The following is a 23,753-nucleotide window of genomic DNA, read 5'->3' as shown; positions in this document are numbered from 1 at the left end:
GAAACTCTTAGATAGCCACATGAATGATAGAGAAATGGAAGGCTATGTGGGAGGGAAGGTTTAGATAGATATTAGAGCAGGATAAAATGTCGGCACAACATTGTGGGCTGAAGGGCCTGTACTGTGCTGTTATGTTCTATGTTCTGAAATTGAGTCCTGAGTCAGACATCTAGCCTGCTCAACTTAATTGGCTGAAAAACTTGGAAGTGTGTTAATGCATGGATTGTGTTTAAAAAAAAATACAATGGTTAAAAATCCAAAAGTTTCAAGTTTTGGAAAAGGAACATTTGGATTTGAACTACCCCATTATCCACTACCCTTGGTGTATTGGAATGTTAAAATTCACCCTTTGCTGTCAACTGAAATCAGTTTAATAAGTTGTGCTAGTTGATAAGTTAATTGACCACTGTAAATTGCCTTCTAGTGCAGATGGGTGGGTAGGGAGAAAGGGATGGATTCGAGAGGAAAAATGGGATTAGTGCAGATGGTGATTGATGGCCAACGTGAATATGGTGGGCTGAAGGGCCTGTTTCTGCACTGTATGACACTCTGACACTGCACTCAGCCAAGGTTCACATTCAGACTGGACAAAGGCCGCTAAGCCTATAATGATGTTTTCCAAAACTTGAAATTTGTTAAACTTTTCATTTTGTAAAAGATTTTAAACATATCAATTGCAGAAAAAAAATCTTAGATTTGCACATCCTGATGAGAATTGAGGAGCATTCATCTTTGCTATAGTTTATTTGAAGATTTTGGAAGTATTTAGTTGATATTAACATTTTATTCTGTAAAGAGTTATTAAATATTTAGTACAGATAATGGGGATTTGGAAAAAAATATTAGAAATTGGTCTGGGTGTATATCTAATTGAGACAAACAGATCAGACAGGAGAACTGCAATCTTCTGGGGCATGTACTATGACAAGTGCGGTAATTCTGAGCAACTTGAAATCATTATCCCATATTGTTGGAATGATCTTCACTTGAACTGAGCTGGGACCTACTGAACTCAATAACTGGCACTGCAGTTAAAGCTTTGCACCAAAATGTGGAAATGTGGTTGTAAAAAGACCAAAAGTTGGAAATTAAATATTTCAAAATATATAACTTTTATAGAGATAGGCAAAATGGTAAAATAGAGATGGTAGCCCCGTCATAAAGGATAGTATAAAGGCAGTGGAAAAGATCTTTGTTCAAATAATCAAGAAGTAGAACCAGCTTAGGAGCAGCTAAGAAAAAAACAAAGGACAGAAATGGAATTGTTGATAATATAGTGAATATCAGAAAATTAGAAGTGGACGTAGCAACAGTAATACACTAATCAGGAGCAACCTCAATCTACATCAAAACTGACAGATTAGCAAGTCTCATATTGTCCACTGAGAAGTGATTAATTAGTAATCTTGTAGTAAAGGGGCCCTTCTTGAAGAGTAGTCATATTATGATAAAATCTTATATAAAGTTTGAAAGTGATTTAATTCAATCCAAAACCAGAGTCATAAATCTAAACAAAACAAACTCCAAACACTTGAAGTGTGAATTGGCTCTGGTAGATTACATGCAATGGCTAGCGCTTAAGGAAAAAGTATATAGTTTACAACAAATACATATCTCCTTAAGGCACAAAAAACTCAACAGGAAAAGTAGACTAATCATGGCTAATAAGAGAAGTTAAGTATACAATTAGATCAAAAGAAAAGGCTTAAAATATTGCCTAAGTAGTAAGCCTGATGATGAAGGAAATTTTAGAATTTAGTTCTGTAATATGAAGTCTTTGATAAGAAAAAGGAAAGTAGAATGTTGAGAGTAATCTAGTAAGAAACATAAGAATGGGTGGTAAAGGTTTCTGTAGATATGTAAAAAGGAGTCAATGTGGGTCCTTATGGACTAAGACAGGATATTGGGGAATACTGAAATGGCAGCAAAATTAAACAAAGTTTGCATCAGCTTCATGGAACAAAAATGCCACCCAGAAATAGTAGAAAATAACATGTTTAGAGAGAATAACCAGTAAACAAAACAATTGGATAAGTTAATGGGACATAAAGCTAATAAGTGCCCAGGAAGTGATGATCTGCATCTAGAGGTTTTGAAAGGTGTGGCAATGGGAATGGTGGAATCATTGATTGTCTTTTCCAAAATTCCATGGGTTCTGGAATGGTTCCCAAAGTTTGGAAGGTGGCAAGTAACCCCCACTATTTCAGAAAGGAGAAAGAGAGAAAATGAGGAATCACAGAGCAGTTACTCTGACATCAGTAGTAGGAAAAGTATGAGGTTATCCATTTTATAAGTAGAGTATTTTTTGAGTGAGAGTGTCTTGCCTGTCCTTGTACACAAATCACTGGAAGGCAAATGAAATGGCCTTTATTGCAAGAGGATTTGAGTACAAAATTACAGATATATTCCTGGAATTACATGGGATCCATGTGAGGCCACAGGTGGAATATTGCATACCGGTCTGGTCTTTCCACTCCATTGTTAAAATATCTTTTATTAAATAAGAGGATCAAAACTATCAACATGGGAGTGGGAGTGCAATGGAGGTACTGAAGACACTCTGTCCAGTTCCTGCAATAACACTAAAAGAACTCTTTCCCTATGCTGGATGTGACCATGGTAGGAAACCAGTAGTCAGGCTGAATAGACTAAGAGCTGTAAACACTCACTCCAGATGAACACTTCATACAAATCAACGTTTTGGATAGTCCCTTGTGTGAATACAGTGCACACGCAATAGGACACTATTTAATTGAATACCACAGAATATATATAAATGCCCAAATGTGGTAGAAGGAGTCTTTACATTGATCAATAAAACTTGATCACAGCTGACTTGATAGAGGTGTACAAAATGATAAGAGGCATAAATCAAGTGGGCAGTCAGAGACTTTTTCCTAGGGTGAAAATGGCTAACATGAGGGGGCATAATTTTAAGGTGATTGGAGGAAGGTAGGGGGGGGTTGTCAGAGGCAAGTTTTTTTTTTACACAGAGTGGTGGTTGCGTGGAATGCACTGCTGGCAGAGGTTGTGGAGGCAGATACATTAGGGACATTTAAGAGTCTCTTAGCTAGCCAAATGAATTATAGAAAAATGGAGGGCTATGTGGGAGGGTATTCGTTTATTATTGTCACTTGTACTGAGGTACAGTGAAGAACTTGTCTTGCATACCGTTCGTACAGATCAATTCTTTACCCAGTGCATTGAGGTAGTACAGGGTAAAAACAATAACAGAAAAGTATCACAGCTACAGGTAAGTGTATAGATCTTAGAGCAGGATAAAATGTCGGCAAAACATCGTGGGCTGAAGGGCCTGTACTGTACTGTAATGTTCTATGTTCTAATGCAAATATTTAATGTAAACATCAGCTAACATGTTAGGCTAAAGAGTGTGATGTAAAAATAGAGAATTTTTCTGAAGGATGACATTGATACAAAGGCGTAGATTGAGATGGAATTTCCATTTTAACCTGCTTTGGAACATTGTATTTTTATGCTATCCAAAATAAATGTAGGATCTTCAGAAGATAGGAGCAGGAGAAGGCCAACAGTCAGCTCAAGCCTATCCTGCCATTCAATATGATCATGGATAATCTGCCTCATTTCATAACTCCTCTTCTGCTAGTTCTGCATAGCCCTCATTTGCCAATCTTTCAAAATTTATCAACCTCCTCCTTAAATACCTCCAGTGTTCTAGTCACCACAACCCACTAGAGAAGAGAATTCCAGAAATTTATCACGATCTGTGATAAGAAATTCCTGCACTCCTCCATTTCAAATAACTGCCCCCTTATCTTGGAACTATGTCCCCTTGTTTAGGATTCTCCCACTAGTGGAAACATCTCAACAACTACCTTGGCATGCCCCCATAGGATCTCATATGTTTCAATAAGTTCACTCCTTATTTTTCTAAAAGCAAATGGTTTAACTTTTTAGCCATTGGACAATCCTCTCATTCCAGAAATTAACATAGTGAACCTAGTGATTCTCTTCTAGACTGTCTCCATTGCTAGTATATCTTTTATTAAATAAGAAGACCAAAACCGTTCCCAGTACTCCAAGTGCAGCCTCACCAATACCCTTTCCAGTTGTAACAATATTTCTTTACTATTGTCCTCGCCTATAAAGGACAATATGCCCTTTGCCTTCTTAATTACTTACTGCACCTGCATGCTAACTTGTGTTTCATACATAAGAACACCTAGATCCATTTGTACTCCACTGATTTGCAATCTCTTCAGTTACATAACTGTCTGCCTTTTGATTCTTCTTACCAGAGTACATGATTTCTGACGTCAAACTCCATTTGCCACATTTTTGTCCACTCACTTAACCTACATATCCTGTAGCAGAGTCCAGATATCCTCATCACAGCATGCCCTCCCACCTATTTTTGTGTCATAGCAAACTTTGATATCCTGCAGTCGGCCCCTTCCTTCACACCAATATAGATAGCTAGTGATTGAAGGGATAATAATAGAATGATGATCGAAGAAGTAAATGATTGAAAGGATGAAAACAGAAAGTGCTGGAAATACTGAGCAGGTCAGGTGATCCTTCATCAGAACTAGAAAAATGAGTGGAAAAGGTATCTTTGAAGTTGCAGAGAGAGGAAGGCGTGGGGAGAGCACTGTGATAAGGGAAAGTTTTGAAACTTCAAAGGGGTATTTCCAGAGGGCTGACATTTTCTAACTGCATCAACACTAATATTTGCACTTGGTCCAGCAGAACCAAAAAAACAGCATTTGAAGGAGTTTGTGGAGGGAGTGATGGTCTCATCTTCGCCTTACAACCAAACATCTAATTGTTCCTGTGTCCTACAACTGCTGCCCTTCTTATGTCTATTTCCCCTACCTTTGATGCAGCTAGTAGAGGGTGAAGGAGCTGGTAATTATCCTGCTTCCTCATGATAATTTATCTGTAGGTTGGTGAGTAGCCAACATTATTCATGATAGTTGCAGAGAAAAACATCTATGTAATTTGAAGACATAAATTCAATAGGTGATCTGCCCCTACATACTGAGTTGACCCACCCATGTCCTATGTGCGCATTTGCACACACTCAGACACACATTTCTAGAAATACTGGCGAGGGGCTGGACAGATAATTGCTTATGATTTTTGTGAATAACTAACCCTTAAAACTGACAAACGTGCATAAAGCTAATTTTGTATTTTCTAATACAGATATCTGTGGATGGGATTATTTTAACTACCCCAGAATTACAAGGTGAAGATTACCTAAGAAAAGTATATGGAAAGGCACTTTATCAGGGGCATCGCAGTACATACAAAAAAGGGCCATATTTAAGGGTGAACTCTCCAATACCTAAATCCAAAACTCAGAGGCCTAAAATAATTGAGAATACTAAGGGTGAGTAATTTGTTTTAATTTAAATTATGTTTGATGTTTTACCACTTACGTTATTTCTCAGATTTGTTCTGCTATGTGGCTTTAGGAAATGTCTCGCAAATCTGGTTTTGTTTAATCATTCAGGCAGGACTTGCACATTTTATTCTGATTCTCACTCCAATTTGAATCTGCATTTAATTAAATGAAGAGACGATAATGATGCTGATTTACCATTAAGTAGGTCATTACCAGATGTGTTTAATTACAGCAACAATGAATGGCTTGGAAGTACATGAGGATGTCTGCAATAATGTATTCATTTTATTCCTAATCATGTATATATTTATGTTCTGGGGGAAAAAAATTACCAAGTTCACTTCAAGGGAAACACGAATGGATACGAGCTTTCCAAATGTTGCTGAGCTTCATCTATTGCTGTAATCTACTGCAGTAAAGTTCATTTTGCATAAATTATGTATGCTTGGGTTGTACTTCTTGAGAATTTTTGTAAACTGAAATCTGTTGTCAAAAAGCACGAAGGAAAGGAAGAATAAGCAAAACATTGCAGTGCAAAGGTATCAGTCAAGATGTTTCTTGTCATTTTATGGTTGGAAGAAAGTGCAGGGCCAAAAATCAGACTTCTACCAATAACAACAAGAAATTGCATTTATGTATTTATATGTTGAACAACAAAGTAATGCACTTAGAAACTCACCAGAAGTAAGCTGTTGAAAGAAGTCTGGAACAGATTATTATAAGACTTTCCTAGATTGTGTAGCAACTCATTAGTAGAGCTATCAGCAAAAACAGTTCAGCATACCATGCTCATTGTAACTGTTTGGAACTGTAACCTTTTCTATGTTTGTTTCCAAGTGAAATGGACTGGATCATCCTGAACCAGCCTACTGCCCAGACTCGCCACCTGCCCACCCATGCTTAGATTTTCTGGATATAGAAAGCTAAAAAAATTGACCCTCCATTTGAAAAGGTGGACAGACTCCAAGCAGTGTGAGAGTCTCAGGTATCGTATCCTGAGCCCCTGCCTCCAAACATCCTGCCAGGCAGACATTAAATCTTAAATAGCTTAAAAATTAAATTTATTTAAACTTTAAAAGATGTAATTAATATGGCAATGTAATTGAAAACATTTAAAATAGTGTAAAATAATTAAAATACTTCACTTCACACCTTCCCTTGCTTTTTACCATACAGTCACTGATTCCAATTGAATGACTGGAGTTGTCATTCTGATGTTAGCTTTCTTCACCGTTCCATCAGTGTGCTCTGTGTTGATTCCAGTGAAAGAGCCATGTCATCTACTGACCTCAGGATATCTCAGACTTGCGTGTTTGGCCAAACAATTACATGACTTTCTGATCCATGATCAGCTTAGGACCTGCTGGCTTTCAGTACAATTTGTCCCATGATGCTCCAGGAATAAATGAAAATAGTAGTGAAATTCTCAAATGAGAGTTCAAACCTTCAGTCATGAAAGTAATTAACTGGAAAAATAGGAAACATTAAATATGACTACAAGCAGTTAGGCTTCATATATGATTGTGCTTGAAATGCTAATATTTTGCTTAGTGTGAAACTGCACATAGGATCCTCTGGGACACAGCGCTTCAAGTATTCAAAAAAAAAATTTTTGGAATGATAGACTCAAAGGTTTAATGAATGAACACCCACAACCCTCATTAGAAATTCTTTAAACTAGTGCAATGAAATTATTGCAGACGTCTCATAACTGTTTTGTTCTTATTTTAATAGGTGTCAAGGTGAAATCTGCGAGAACACAAACTATTCCCTCTGCACTCAAGTCAGACTTAAGTCCCCCAGTAAGGCAGCAGCCTCTTTCTGCTCCACATTTTCAGAATGACAAATATCTTTTTAGTCCATCTCATCAGATAACATCTGGGTCCATCATTTCAGGCCCAGTTGAAGGGCATCTTGTCCCAATGGCGATTGCCCTAGGTATGTTCAAAATTAAACAATGACCTTTTCTAGATAACCATTTCAAAATGTTAAAATCTAGAATAACATTATGCTACCTTCTTCATTCTTACTAGAAGTGATTGCCTGTGTGTACATATACCCCTCAGATATATTAAAAAGAGAAAAATGATGATAAATTATAAAATGCCAAACTGTTGCTTTATTGAATCTAAGAGAGGAATGTATTAAACTAATCAATAAATGTTAGGAGCCAGAAAATGAATGAATTATACTTAGGTCTTGGTCTCTTGCTTGAGTTTGATTTGGGACCAGCACTGTTAATGTAGATTTCATTAATAATTAAAAGAGGCATAATGGGGGGGGGGGGGGGGGGGATGGATTTGGAACAAGAAATATAAATTAATTAGATCAACTCATATTTTATGTCAGGGACAGAATGTGCTGAATAGGGTAAAAAAAAGATAAAAGGGGATTCAGGAATTAATTGAAAGCAGCACTGGAGGAGATTTTTTTAGAAATGTATTTTTATTGGTCAGGGAGTTCAGGCTTCTGATGAGCAGGTGGTTTATTGATGTTTTTTACTTTAAATGTTAACATTATTACAGCACAATTCTTTTTAAAGAATCAGATCAATCAATGTTATGTTTCAATGTGGAATTTAAAACATTTTATCGGAAATCCTTTTATTGTGACAATTATCTTGCATTGAAGATTTAAAGCAGTAACAATACAGCCATGGATTTGGTCTCTGTTGACATAATTCCTTTTTCATGTGCATTTTCAACTAAAGTTACTTTTCAAATGTGGGTAAACACTGGCATGTTTGATCATCGTCTGGTCTTTCTGATGGTGTAGTTCAAATGTTACCAATCTTCTTGAACTTCTGCTGAAATACAAGCAACAGTCATAGTTAAACTACATTCTTGCTAAATCCATGGTGGCACAATTCAAAAGTTGTTTCGAGTTGTGGAAAACAACCCATGTGACATTTTGGCACATCATTTATCTTCTTTAGAAAAATAAGATGAACTGCAGTACGTTTAAGAAAACCCTGTTGAGGCAGTGCCCTCATTAAATGTACTGGTAAAGTGTTGCTGGTTCCAGCTAATGCTGTGCCATTGAAGGTCATTCAGCCACCCTGCTGCTGAGCTTCATTGAAGAGGCATTGAACTTTAGTCTTAAGCTTTAATAAAGAGGCTCCCTGTATGTACACATGAAATTCATAAAGGGTATTGGAAGCAATTGGAGGTTTAAATGAAAAATATTGGAGGAGGCATGTTAAGCTGTCAAATGAAATACTAAATGCAGGAATTTGAGTAAGAAATTTTTGCATTTTTAATTTCTTTGTACTGAAGGATTCTGTTGCAGATAAGTGTTCAGTAAATTTCACTTAATTATTACAGAATCAACAGTAACATTTTTGGAAAAGCAACATTTTTTAGTTTCTATGTTTAATGTAATTTCTCAGAAGTAATTGGATTAATATTCGTATTCAGTGAATTCATTTTGATTTACTAAGTAACTCAGATTCCAAAAAAAGCTGCACTTATACTTTTGCAACACAAAATCTACTATATATGGTTGTAGAAGATTCTACAACTGCAGAAATTTTACTGCACTTGTGTTTCTATTCGGAGCATTAATAAACTCAGAAAAATGAATTAGCTTGAACAATATTGGATGATCCTTTATAAAATAATTCATTGTGATATTTGAAGAAAGCAGGATAAGAAAGAGAGGAAGCAGGAAATGAGAAGTGATTAAAAACAGCTCCTAAAGAGGGTTCAACATTCATGTAGGCCTCCTGTACTAAAACCTTATATTTTAAAGTGCCCTTTGGGGAAGAAAGTCAGTTACAATTTGCAAAAAAAGTTTACGTTAGTACTCTTTTCAGTTGAATAATTGGAATGATATTGTAATACAATCTGTTTATCATATTCATTATTTCTTTAATTTGCTTGTGCTTTAGTTATATGTTTTTGCTATTTGGAATGGCTTGAAAAGTATTTTGGTCAGCCCTTCAGTGTAGAACATAGTTCAAGACAGCACAGGAACAGACCCTTCAGCCTGTGGTGCCCTGTGCCAACCATGATGCCAATTTAAACTGCCCATTGCCTGCACATGGTCTACATCCCTCCATTCCCTGCCTATTCATGTGCCTCTTAAATGCCTCTTAAATATTGCTATCGCATCTGCTTCCACCACTTTGCCTGCCAGCGTGTTCCAGGTACCTGCCACTCTCTGGTTAAAAAAAAATTGCCTCATAAATTATCGTTAAACTTTACCCCTCTCACCTTAGAGCCATGCCCTCTAGTATTTGACATTTCCACTCTGGGGTAAAGATTCTGACTATGTACCCTATTTATGCCTCTCATAATTTTATAAACTTCTATCAGGTCACTCCTCAGTCTCCAGGGAAAATAATCCAAGTTTGTCCAACCTCTCCTTATCGCTAATACTTTCTAATTCAGGCAATATCCTGGTAAACCTCTTCTGCACCCTCTCCCAAGCCTCCACATCCTTCCTGTAATATGGTGATCAGAGCTGCATGCCATACTCCAAATGTGGCAACCCAAGGTTTTATTCAGTATACTATAGGTTTAAAATACCTCAACTATCATATGAGCTGAAAGAATCTTTATAATATTTAGCATTTGACTTTTAAATAAAATGGACCCCATTAATAGTGCAATAAACATTATAGACTTTGCAAATGTTCATCTGCCTGTAGAGGTTCAGGTGGTAAAGCTAAACGAAACATGAGACTGAAACTTTAACTAATTAAAACCCATTGCCAGCCTGTAATTATATCTGCAATGCAGTGAGGATGTCATTAGTTTGTAGTTGCCACGGTGTCACTGTTGACACTTACGTGGTTAATGGTGTCGACAGCTTTCAGGCAGCCATCTCCTGGCAAAATGAAACATTTCATTTATTACTTTGTACTGGTCTATATTTAGAAGTTAATCTAATGCTCTGCTTACATATAAAGCTGCAAAATGACCAATATGAAATGTGCTCTATTCCTATTAGATAGATGTATTGCATTTAAGAGCAACCAGTTATCATAAAGGAGTAGAAAATGTTGAAACATGTCCAAGAAAATGCAGTAGCATAGTGATTATAAAATAATTAACTGTACTGTCACTAAGAAAAAAACCCTGCATGTCATTGCAACCCAGTTATGTAAATTCACTCCTTCCACTAGTTTGACAGATGTAATAAAATGTGGCCTCAGTCAAGGGCTTTTGTTCTGGCCTTGATGTAGGCGTGAATGTGTATTCCATTGTTTTTAATTGGAAATGCAGAACTCGTTATTGACTGCTTTAAATCATGCAAGTGATATTTTATATTATATTCCAACTGCTTTACTTCAACAAAATTTATAAGCATTGGAAGTCATGTTCATACTGTGCAAAGATAATTGGTTTATCAGGTGGTCAAGGACAGCCAAGCGAATTTATAGTTATTAAGAGTGAATGAGTGGGAAAAAGCTGGAATAAAAAGGCAAAATCTTTTGATTTGAATGAAATATAAAGCCAGTTACATTTTGGTCATGATTTAAAGATCAGACCTCTCTTCAGTAAGGGGCAATATCCTTGCAGAGAAATAAGCAAATCCAAAGGAGAAGGTGCTGTAGCATGTGGTTGTTACTGGACTATAGGCCAGAGACTAGGAGCATTGGTGAAGAATAAGTGAGTTTGAATCTCGCCACAACAGCTGAGGCATTTAAATTCAAATAGTTACATCAAAAAAAACTCTGGAAATACAACAGAAAGCTAGTTTTGATAATAGTAGCTATGGAACTACTGATTTGTCTTAAAAATTCATCTGGTTCACAAATGTCCTTCAGGGAAGGAAATGTACCATCTTTACCCAGTCTAACCCAAATGTAACTCCAGACCTTTATGGTTGACACTTAGCTCTTCCTTATTTCAGGGGCAATTAGGGATAGACAATAATTGTCAATGTGTGATAGCTTAACAACCAATCTGCTGGAGGAACTCAGCGGGTCAAGCAGCATCTGTCGTGAGAAAGGAATTGTCAGTGCTTCAGATTGAAACTCTGCATCAATTCTTGTTTGAAAATGAGTAGAGGGATAAAACTAGAAATTAAAAATCATTTAGCCCAACAGTGGTAGGGTAGCATTTCAAGACATTACTTGGAAACAATATTAGTTGACATTGGTTGTTGAGGGGTCATATTCTGAGTGGAGGTCGGTGACCGGTGGTGTACCTCAGGGATCTGTACTGGGACCCTTACTATTTGTGATTTTTATAAATGACCTGGATGAGGAAGTGGAGGGATGGGTTAGTAAGTTTGCGGATGACACGAAGGTTGGGGGTGTTGTGGATAGTTTGGAGGGCTGTCAGAGGTTACAGAGGGATATAAATAGGATGCAGAGTTGGGCTGAGAAGTGGCAGATGCAGTTCAACCCAGATAAGTGTGAAGTGGTTCATTTTGGTAGGTCAAATATGTTGGCAGAATATAGTCTTAATGGTAGGACTCGGCAGTGTGGAGGATCAGAGGGATCTTGGGGTCCAAGTCCATAGGACACTCAGGTTGACTCTGTGGTTAAGAAGGCATATGGTGTATTGTCCTTCATCAATTGGGGAATTGAATCTAGGAGCTGGGAGGTATATAGGTCCCTGGTCAGACCCCACTTGGAGTACTGTGTTCAGTTCTGGTCGCCTCACTACAGAAAAGATGTGGAAGCCATAAAGAGGGTGCAGAGGAGATTTACAAGGATGTTGCCTGGGATGCGGAGCATGCCTTATGAAAGCAGGTTGAGGGAACTTGGCCTTTTCTCCTTGGAGAGACAGAGGATGAGGGGGGACCTGATAGAGGTGTATAAGATCACGAGAGGTATTGATAGGGCAGATAGTCAGAGGCTTTTCCCCAGGGCTGAATTGGTGGCCACAAGAGGACATAGGTTTAAGGTGCTGGGGAGTAGATACAGAGGAGATGTCAGGGGTAAGTTTTTTATTCAGAGAGTGGTGAGTGCGTGGAATGGGCTGCCGGAGATGGTGGTGGAGGCTGATACAATAGGGTCTTTCAAGAGACTGTTAGATAGGTACATGGAGCTGAGTAAAATAGAGGGTTATGGGTAAGCCTAGTAATTTCTAGGGTAGGGACATGTTCGGCACAGCTTTGTGGGCCAAAAGGCCTGAATTGTGCTGTAATTGTTCTGTTCTATTTGGAAAAGTGTGGGCTAAATGTAAATATTGAGCATGTATTTGTTGAAGACAAATTGTGTTTGACTGACTAACTTGAGGGAGTAACAAAAAGTTGATGAAGGCAGTACAGTTGCTTTTACGTACACGGTCTTTCAGAAGACATTTTACCAAAGCAAAATTAAGGCTCATGGCACTAAAGAGACAATGACAACATGGATATGAAATAGACTACAGAAAACTGTCTCAGTGATTTTATTTTTATTCATTTACAGGATGGGACAGCGTTTGTTGTCCATCCTTAATTGTCTTTGAATTTCAGTAGTCCTCCTGGTGAAAGTATGCCTGCAGTGCTGTTGAGTGGGGAGTTTCAGGATTTAGATCCAGCAGTGATGGAGGAATGAAAGTATATTTGCAAGTCAAGATGATGGTGATGGTGTGACTTGGAGGCTAAATGTTAGTTGGCAGTGTTGTCTTGTGCCTGTTGTCTTTGTTCCTTTTGAGGTTCAGGATTTTGGAGAAGCTGTTGAAGTAACCTAGGCTAGTAAATAACCATCTTATACATAATTTTTCATCTTATCAGACCTTCGAAGAAAAAAAATGCAGTTGTTAGGCTGACCCAGGAAGATGCCATGCTATTGAAATACTATGCCTGACTCAGCAGTTTGGCTTTTCTCCATTTATGATGGTTGATTTAAGCTGCTATTTTCGTCTTCATTGTGCTCAAGATCTGATGCATGTTCCTTGTGGTAGATTTTTTCTGTGTTTACTACTCAAAATAGTGTTCCATATGTTTAGATTTGCCCCTTTTTCTTATGAGGTTAGGTTAAAAGAATTACAATTATGCTCACTAGAGAAAAGAACAATAAAGGCAAAAATGACTAAGGTTTTCCGAGTTAATAACATTCAGGGATAGAGAGAACAGAAACCATAGAAAAACTACAGCACAGAAAACAGGCCATTCAGCCCTTCTAGTCTGTGCCAAAACATTATTCGGCTAGTCCCATTTACCTGCCCCCAGCCCATACCCCTCCAGACCTCTCTCGTCCATGTATCTATCCAATTTACTCTTAAAAGTTAAGAGCGAGCCTGCATTTACCACATCAGATGGCAGCCCATTCCACACTCCCACCACTCTTTGAGTGAAGTTCCCTCTAATGTTCCCCCTAAACCTTTCCCCTTTCACCCTAAAGCCATGTCCTCTCGTACTTATCTCTCCTAATCTAGGTGGAAAGAGCCTACTTGCATTAACCCTGTCTATGCCCCTCATCATTTTATAAAGCTCTATCATATCTCCCCTCATTCTTCTCTGCTCCAAGGAATAAAGTCCTAACATGCTCAATCTTTCCTTATAACTCAACTCCTGAAGACCCGGCAACATTCTTGTAAATCTCCTCTGCACTCTTTCAATCTTACTGACATCCTTCCTGTAGTTTGGCCACCAGAACTGCACACAATATTCTAAATTTGGTCTCACCAATGACTTATACAACCTCACCAAAACATTCCAACTCCTATACTCAATACTTTGATTCATAAATGCCAGGATGCCAAAAGCCTTTTTTACAACCCTGTCTACCTGTGACTCTATTTTCAAGGAATTATGTATCTGAACTCCCAGATCCCTTTGTTCCTCTGCACTCCTCAGTGCCCTACCATTTACTGTGTATTTCTTTTCAAAGAACTGAAAAGAAACGGTACTATAAAAGCAGGTAATTTGGCTCAGTCACTTTATGTTTATATTTATCCTTCACCTAAACACCAGCTCTAATCCCTTGCACTCAAGTGTTTTTAGTCTCTTAATCCACCTTTGTTATAAGTTTATCTAATTTATTCTTAATGTAGACATGATTATTCGTTAACTTAAATAATGCATTCCACAGCCTCGCAATGATCTGCACTGTGCATTTCATTTATTTCTTTTTTCATTTACCCTTATAGCTCCGTAACTCTGTGTCATATCTCTGAAGCACTAAAGCAATCTGTTTATATCTACCCTATCCTATCACTTAATAAATTTAAACATTTCCATCAAATAAAATCCATAAACTCCTCTATTCAACTGAAAGCAGTTAGAATTGATATGCCTTTCTTCATATTTGTATTTCCTGATATCTGATATAATACTGATGAGGGCTTGAGTTATAGTAGATAGGCTGGGGCTTTTTTTCTCTGAAGCATAGGAGACTGAGGAGTGTCCTTATAGAGATTTATATAATCAGGAAGTGTATAGATAAGGTGCATCGTCACAGTATTTTATGCAGGGTAGGGGAGTCTAAAACTGGAGGGCATAGTTTTAAAGGGGACCTGAGAGGCAACATTTTCACACAGGGTAGTGGGTATGTGGAAAGAGCTGCCAGAGGAAGTGATAGATGCAGGAACAATTACAATGTTTAAAGGACATTTGGACAGGTATATGGACAGGAAAAGTTTAGGGGGATATGGGCCAAACACAGACAAATGGGGGTAGTTTGAGGAAGAAACTTGGTTGGCGTGGACGAGTTGAGTCAAAGGATGTGTTTCCATGCTGTATAACTCTATGACTCTCTGACTACATAATACCCACTCTTTTGACTTGGCATTATTCTTAAGTTCTCATTATTATTATGACGTGGACCCCAGGAAACTCCAAATGTTATAATTTTTCATGGATTTATTATTACATTTTTATTTTTATATTCTATTAACTTAAAGCCCATTTTCATTTGAGATGTTGCAAACTTGAGTTAATAGAAGGAAAATAAGAGAAGATTGGAAGATAGGATTATATTCCAAGAATCCTATATTCCTGTAGGAATATAAGGAAAATAAAATTTGGGACCTTAACCATAACACCATGCTTGGTGATATTGAATGCAATCTGATGCATAGAACCGTACAGCGCAGGAATAAGCCCCCTTGGCCCACGATGTCGATGTTGACCATGTTGCTGATTTAAACTGCACATCTACCTGCAACATGCTCTATATCCCTCCATTTCCTGCTTATTGATGTGTTTCTCTAAATGCCTCTTAAACGCTGCTAACGTATCTGCTTCCACCACTTTCCCTGGCAGCACGTTACAGGCACCGAACACTCTCTGTGTAAAAAAAAACTTGCCACCTTTTTTGGTGTCTAATTAATCAGGATGACATTTTTCTTTCTTCTGAAATTAAAATAATTTTCCACTTAGAATAGGCATAACATTTAGTGAATCGTGAAACTGCTTTTCTACATCTGGAGAGTACAGTTAAATCTTTACTTTTTGATTTGTCTGAAGGAGTCCTGTATTCATTTGGTTGAAAATGTGACATTAAACCTGCATATTTGCTCCTAATCTGAAACTGGGGTGCACAAAACCAAAGCGGTATTGTAAGCTCACCAGGAGCTTGTCTTACAGTTCAGCTTAAATTGTGACAAGTGGCTGGACTTTCATCTACCAATACTTTACACGCATGTAAATGTTTTTTTTCTCATTTTACCCATTAGCTTAACAACTATAAGAATATGACTTTCCTGTCCAATTAGTACAGATGATTTCTTGTCGAGGCTTACTTTCGCATCTATACACTTACCACTAGTGTTCCCCCAAGGATCTGTACACGGCTCCCTCCGATTTCTTATCGAGGTGTTGCCCCTTAGCAATGTCATTCAAAAACATGTTTGTCTATTTCTTCAAGTATGTTAGTGCCACCAGTGTTGAGTCACTTCACTCTCTAAACTCTCCAGCTGCTTCTTTGTCACGCCAGTCTAGATGAGCAGAAATTTCATCCAACTGATTATTAGGAAGCTATCATTTTTGATCCCCATTACAAACTCCATTCCATAGCTACCAATTCCACTGCTTTCCTGGGAAGCTGCCTGAAACTGAAATAAGCTGTTTGCAACCTTGATGTCATATTTCACTCCAAAGTGAGCTATGTGCCACATATCTGCACCATTTCTAAAGCTGTCCATTTCCATTTTTAGAACATTGCCTGATTCAGATGGATTGCTGCTGAATCTGTCTTCCATGCCTTTGTTTTCCCAGAGTTGATTACTGGCCTACCCCTCATGTTCTACTCTCGGTAACCAGAGGCTATCAAACATCTTACTGCCCATGTCTCTTATCTTAATAATATCTTCCACCTTTTTAAATCTTTGAGATATGTGCCCTCCTTTAATTCTGTCCACTTGATCCCTGAATTTAATATCTCCACTCTGTTAAGTTACCAAGATCCTAATTTCTGCATTTACTTCCTTGAGGTTCTCCACATGTCTTTTTCTGCCTTGAAGATGTTCTTGAAATGTATTCTTTGGCCAAGCTTTGGACAATCTGCTCTATTGGCTCCTTTTGTAGTTTGGCATCAGTTTTTGTTTGATAAAGATCTTGTGAAGCACATGGGGATTTTTTGTTACTTTAATGACCCAAATATTTAGAGGTTGTTACTGATGTTCCTCTCATAACTAAATTTTCTTTTGTCTTTCTAGGAGTGCCACGGATGGACAGTGGTCTTCCACGACCAGCAGATTTGCTTATCAGCAGTGCGCATCCAACCACAGTAACAACCTCATCATCTCCTCAGAAACCACAGCCTCAGATGAAAAAACCCAATATTGCAGTCATACACATGAAATCTGAAAAGAAGGATCCAGCCAAGCTAACTGTACAGGTGTGGTGCTATATGAGATGCATTTTGTACTGGACAGCTCCCATGCTTTAGACTCATGAAGGCAGCAAAACTTGTGTGGAGGAGAAACTTAGAAGTACAGGTTTCGCAAATGTATATTAAAATTTTGGGGAATGGAAGAAATCTGAGGTAATGGGGGGATGTTGTAGATCATGGGATGTGAGGAGGGGCAGATTTTGACCGGTATGTAAAGACACTGGACATTAAAGAAACAACCTGCTCTTCATGACGCAGAATCTTTGTCCATTTACCTCATTGATCTGATCCTTCCTATTTCTCCTTAACAGTGGAAATGGATGGGAATATATGAGGATTGAGATCTTGAAAAATATTTCATTTTCCACCTTCCTCCAACTCATCTGTTCTTGTGGATTAAAATTCACTCATAATATCAGTAAGATTGAAAATGTCAAAAGATTTCGCATATTGTGACTTTTTTTGAATTGGATGCTTTTTCTATGGTAGCATTGCTTGGTAACTTCATACTAAATCAGGGAAGCTAGGGAGACATAAATCAAAAAGAATTTAGTTATTAATTTGTGCTGTGCTTTGAATCTGTTCTTAATTCCATGAATTTTTAACCAGATGTAAATGAATGTTGGCAATGGCCATGACATTTTATTTTTTGAAGCAAAGTATAGGATTTGGGGAAAATCCAAATGTTATATGGGCTCAAATCACGCTCAGTCTAGCTTGCTCCCTCCTCTCACCCCCTGTGCACTTGCTGCTACTCAGCAGGACCGAAGCAGAGGGGACTGCAAGAGGTGTTGTAGCCTCAGGCAGTACACTTGACAACATTATAAAGTAAGAAAAATTGTTCAAGAACATAAAATGAAATAAATAAAAATAAACAAACCACTTACCTGCACTTACTTTTCCAGTTAATGTTGGCGAACCCATTCAAATGAATGGGGATATGCTGTATTCACCAGCTATGACTGGCATAAATCTGCAGAGAGCATCTGGCCCCTCAGCTCTGTATAAACATGATTTGCTCCTGTGCTTGATACTGAGACTAGGGGCAGAGCAGGAGGTCAGAAATGCCAGGCATCTGACTCCAGCTCATCTCTGACTTCCACATTGTAACGTGCAGGAATGAAAGTCAGATAAACAGATCCACAGGGAGGAGACCGCCAGTGTTTCTGTAGGGAGCCACCAGCTAAAGATAATTATGTTTAGGCCCATTAACTTTCATGCCTGCCCTTTTGGAGTCCAGTCTTCCACAGATTTTAACCTTTTGAGGATGGTTGTTATTTGGCTGTATGTAGTTTGGCTGTTTAGTCAGAGAATTCTCTAACTAAACCATTGTTTATTTGTATACGTTTCTTTAATTTGATAACATGGAATTTTCTTATCTTTTTTATGCTTTCTGCGTCTCCAATGAGTGGAATGAAAAGACAGGTAGCGTTCTATAACGCTTCTCTTAGTGCCAACCCGTAGCTAACAATTCAGAAGTGTAGACAGAAAGCTGAGTTAACCTTAATTCCTTTCATTCCTGCTTGTGAAAGAATGCCCAATTTTAATTTTTTGGGCAGCTTGACGGATTTAAAATTCTCAGATTGTGGACATTCTGACTCTGCAGTGTAAACACATTGTATTAGTGTAGGCCTCTACTGGTCTGCTGAGCAGCAAATGTTGTGTGCTTTGCCAGTACATTAATAGAATAGTTCAGATCATGCTGTCCTGCTCCCTCCTCTCAGGATCACATGCTGAGATCCAACCTATCTCACTGGCCCTCCACTCGTTATTCTGTTGGCAAGATCCAAATAGCACTCAAGCAGCACAGCGCAGAAGCTTTGTCTCCCGACATTTGTCATTTAAAACCATTAAAACTAAAATAAATACCCCCCAAAAAATAAAATTATTTAAAAAAAAATAACAATTCAGAAAACTACTTAAAACAATTAGAAGTATTAAACAAAAGCAAAGTATATTTAAAAATAAATGTTACCTTCTTTGCCTCCTTGTCTGCAGGCCTACAGACCCCACTGAAGTCACCTGGGCCTCAGATCCTGTGCCTGGTCTGACACAAATCTTTTGGTGACCTTGCAGGACTGATGTAGAGTGGCCTGCAAGAGGAGAGGGACAAGGCCTCAGGCAGTGTACATAAAAACATCCTGAACTAGTAGAGATTAATTAAAATCCTGGCACAGGATCTGAGAATCAACTCCCCAGCACAAAGCTGGGGAATCCCAGCAAAATTGAGCCCCCCTGCTGGATTTCATATGGAGTCCAGCAATGGGGCTCAATGACAGATGTGACACCATCTGTTACTCACTAACTCCCAAACTTCTGTGCTAGAAAATACAAATGCACGAGTCTGGGACTCACCGTTTAAGCAGCTGAGCACCAGCGGTTCCAATTGGAGCATTATCTTCCTTATGTATTTGACAAAGAGACAATCAGAGAGACATAACATTGGTAGACGAGATTAGAAGTGAAATAACTGCATTTAAAATAAAAAGGCAAATATTAAATAAACTAAAAGAATCAAAGGAAGTGATGGCAGAGTCGATCATTATACCTATGAACTAATTCACTGGAAAAAGTGTGACACCAGAGGACTGATAGAAAGCTAATGTTCTGCCCAGGGAATTGTTGACCATTCAGATATACCCTGGCAATAGGATAGGTAAGGAAATCATTATTATTGGAGAAAATTGAACAAACATTTGCAACATTGTGGGACTGAAAATATAATAGTGTGGATTTCAAAGGGGAAGTCTTGCTTGACTAATGTTGTTGAATCTTTGAAGGGAAACTGTAGATGAGTGTAAAGTAAAAAGAGTACTGTTTATAGATTTCCAAAAGGCATTTGATTACATCATTATAGACTAATGCACAAGACCAAAGTATCTCAAGCCAGGAGACAAATAGCTGATGGCTAGCTGGTTGCAAGATGGAGCAGAGAGTGGAGCGGGAAAAGCAACCATTCAGTGTGGCAGAATGTGGGAAGTGCAGTTCCCTGCATATTGTTGCTTAAAACACTGTGGTTCAGAATTTATATTTAGAAATTTAGGCTTTGCACAATTTCAATATATCTAGGGTCACAGAAAGAAGTCAACACAGTAAAACTCCGAAAATTTGTCAGTCTCGAGACTTTGATGGTACCATATTTGCATATTTTGAAAATTATTGGTTATTACTTTAACATAAAAAACTTGTTTCATAATAACAGAATTTTCAGCAACTCTTACAACTTAGAACATGCATTTTGAAGAAGTTTTTTTTGCAAAAGGAACCATTCATAAATTGTCTCATTCTCAATTTGTATTTTCTTCATATAACTGGTAATGAAAATTTGTCTTCAGGTATTGCCGAATGTGGATATCGATAGTTTTCCTAGTATTAGTCCAGAAGGAAGCCAGAGGTCACCAAGTCCTGAGCAGTGGCAGATGATGCATCAGGCTGCACCAACTCTGAAACAGGTACCTTTGTTATCAGTGCATTTAAATGTCTTTCTTTCTGATTGAATGTATAGTCCATTTATAATATAGTTTCTTTTTTAGAATTTGGATGACATTCTACTTAAGAGTAGACATAGTTAATAACATTTGGAAGTTGTCTTTTAACTAGGACGTTAAGTAATATGACTGATGTCAGAATTCATTGGCACTGGATGTAAAAAAAAGTTAATTGAAGTTTTTAACATTTTGGTGAACAACATTTCTGTGGTCAGCTGGCCAAAACTGTGAAACCTGTTTAAGAGAGATATTTAAAGTTTTGTTTGCCTAATATGGAGAGCAGATACACTTGCTTGGAAACATACCCACTAATCAAATTTAGAGGGTTTAGGTACAAGAACCAAGGCTTATGACCATCTTCTCACTGCATCAACTGTGTTTGAACAGATTAAAATTATGAGCACAGAAGAGCATATACTCTTCAGGACCCTGGCTGGAAGAGATATTTAAACCAATGAAATGAATCCTCCAGTGATGGCTCCTGAACCAGGCCTAATGGTTATTCACCAGTAATGCCCTGGAGACCTATTTGACTCTGATATTCAAAACAGTAGATGCTGGAAATCCTCAACAGGTCAGGTAGCATAGAAGAACAGAGTTAACATTTCAGTTTAATGACCTTCAAGGATGTTCTGATCAAAGATCATCAACCTGAAATGTTAACTGTTTGTCTCTCCACAGATGCTGCTTGACCTGTTGAATATCTCCAGCATTTCATGTTTTTAATTAAAGGTTTTCAGCATCTGCAGTTTTTCTACTTTTTGGTGGCTCTGGTATTAGATGAGTAATGTCACTCGGTCAGTCATTCAAGAACTAACAAGTGCAGGTTTAAGCCAAGAATGCTTCACAAGTAGCATTGTGAGCAATAAACCATAAGATACCATTGCTTTCCCCTTGAACAAACACTATTCCTCTTTGATTGCAATTCCAGGGTGCAGTTCAGGACAACTGCTACTCATTCTGTAATCCAGTTATGCCACACATAAACTGTAAGTATACTGGTGTATCTTTTCATGGACAGTCTATACACAAGTGGAAGAACTTATGCAGGACAGTCATCTTGATGTGTTAACCATCTTGATGTTTTAGCTGTTGAAGCTCAATGGCACAGACAAAGGCCTCATCACCATTTGCTGCTTAATCCATGTCCTATGGCAAACCTTCAAAGTATTTTGTCTACCTTGGATGATTTCTCTTTCAGGATGCTGAATGAGTAATTCATGTAGCCAGAGCTATGTTCCTTTGTAATTGTGCCTTCTAGCCACAAATAATTGAATACTTTATCCTACATGTGGGTCAGAGAAGCCCTTCTGGTTAATCATTCTGTACCTTGAACCTTCAGATGGGCTTATAAACCACAAATTTAACCTAATTGAGATCTTGGTATACATCCTCTGTAGTTCTTCATGCTAGAATTGTGAAGAACTATGTTCAAACTAATGTTGACATCCACCAGACAATATGTATCAACAGTTGAGATAATATCTCTTGATGGGCACAATGAAGTTGAAATCTGTTCTTTGGTAAATGACAGATTTCTGAGGTTAGAAATGAAGCAAAGGTGTTGGAATTGCTGGGCAAGCAAAAAGGATTTTTTAAAATCTTTTTGCCAATCTTGATCTTAGCCATGCATTTCAGATCTGTGCTTTCATTAAACAATTATTTTGGTGTGCCAGATTTGTAGCTGAGAAACTATTATCCAGTTTGTTGCAAAAGATGCAATCAATAGTCTCAATAATGAAAGATTAGGGATCAGTTTTAATCTAATCTGGCAAGAAGCAGTCTTTAAAATATGGAAGATTTAGCCATCCTCTTGACACAGGAATTCCAGTTCCGACCATTTTAACTGTTCACTGCAGAGGCTGAAATTCTGTCCAAATGCAGTATGTAATATTTTGAGTTAATGCATAGTCAACTCCTCTTATGATAATTGGTTCCTAATCGCATTTTAATCTGGGTTGAGCAGGAAGCTGCAATGCTTCCCTGAAGGCGTAAGTATTGAAAACAGGCCTTGAAATGAAGAGGGTAAGTGAAGAAGTTCCCTTTGTAGAGCCAGGTAGAGTATTTGTTCAGGTCTGCAAGGAAGATTACTACCTCCCCTGCCTCTGGCTTCCCCACCCCTTCCCTCCCACGAACCCTCCTGGAAATCTCCCACCATTCCTTAGCCTTCCTTTGATGCTAGCTGGAGGTGTCCAGCTGCCAAACTTGCTCTCTCACTCTACCAACAAGCAGCAAGCAAGCAGCTGCTTCCTATTACTGCCCACCGGCCCCCCCCACCCCCGCCATCCCCTTGCCATGTTCATACAGATGAATTAAAATAGCCTGGATCTCATGGTTAGGTCTGCAGACATGTCTTATGCTCACCCATCTCCTAGCCAACTGAAGTCCACTGAGGCATAATATTAACTAACAAAGATATATGCCATAGTGTACCTATTTCATAACAATTTATCCGTACTCCTTTTCCTTGATGGTACGGAATTCATAATTTTGTTTGCTGCTAATGAATATAGAATATTTACGATGAATGCTGGATATAGTGCAAACTTAGTACTCTGATATAATACCTAATTTACTGTTTGCACAGGAGCTGTAGGCTATTTGCTGTATTTGGTGCCCTAGCTAACTAATGTACCAGTTAATCAATGCTTCATCTAGAAAGAATGATTATACAATTAATATTTATTCATTGCTTTTCATCTGCTTCTTGACTTGTATGTATGCCCTTATTTTACAGTGTTTTGGGTTCATTTAAAATATTTCTGCAAGCAACAGACTTTGAGAAAGAAAGCAGAATGCTTTAGGCAAATACTGCAAGATTCTTTTTAGTGATGCCATGCATCCAGAATTTTTTGAAATGTTTAAAGTTTGTTGAGTCTGCAGGAGGAAAATCAAATTAAAGCATCCTGTTCCATTCTCTCTAAAATTTCTTGCGACTTTAATGCTGTGCGAATCTATGCCATTCCATTTCTCCCCGAATGCAAGACTGCTTTGCTCCTAACTGTAGAATTGCTGATAGATTTTTCTAATACAAATAGGACTCGGGAGTGTCATTCTTATTGTGTGTGCCTTTTTTGTTGGAATATCTGTGTGATATAATTATCATTTTAGTTACATAGCAGTATAACTAAAATCTATGTTTATATTTAATTCTCCC

The 23,753-nt window shown here is 38.0% G+C and overlaps 1 protein-coding gene across 2 annotated transcripts in view; it reads left to right on the top strand.

The window, feature by feature from the left end:
• Positions 1-23,753, top strand: part of kiaa0586 (KIAA0586 ortholog) — a 379,886-nt gene that overhangs the window by 217,577 nt on the left and 138,556 nt on the right. For both annotated transcript variants that reach the window (XM_052029700.1, XM_052029708.1), the window contains 4 exons: positions 5,188-5,374; positions 7,124-7,327; positions 16,933-17,114; positions 20,444-20,560. In XM_052029700.1, coding sequence (XP_051885660.1) covers positions 5,188-5,374; positions 7,124-7,327; positions 16,933-17,114; positions 20,444-20,560 — 690 coding nt within the window. The remainder of the gene's footprint in view (positions 1-5,187; positions 5,375-7,123; positions 7,328-16,932; positions 17,115-20,443; positions 20,561-23,753) is intronic.

Source organism: Pristis pectinata, chromosome 1 (assembly GCF_009764475.1).
Source record: "Pristis pectinata isolate sPriPec2 chromosome 1, sPriPec2.1.pri, whole genome shotgun sequence".
Taxonomy (NCBI): domain Eukaryota; kingdom Metazoa; phylum Chordata; class Chondrichthyes; order Rhinopristiformes; family Pristidae; genus Pristis; species Pristis pectinata.
Note: the sequence above shows the minus strand (reverse complement) of the source record. Positions and strands in the feature narration are given on the sequence as shown.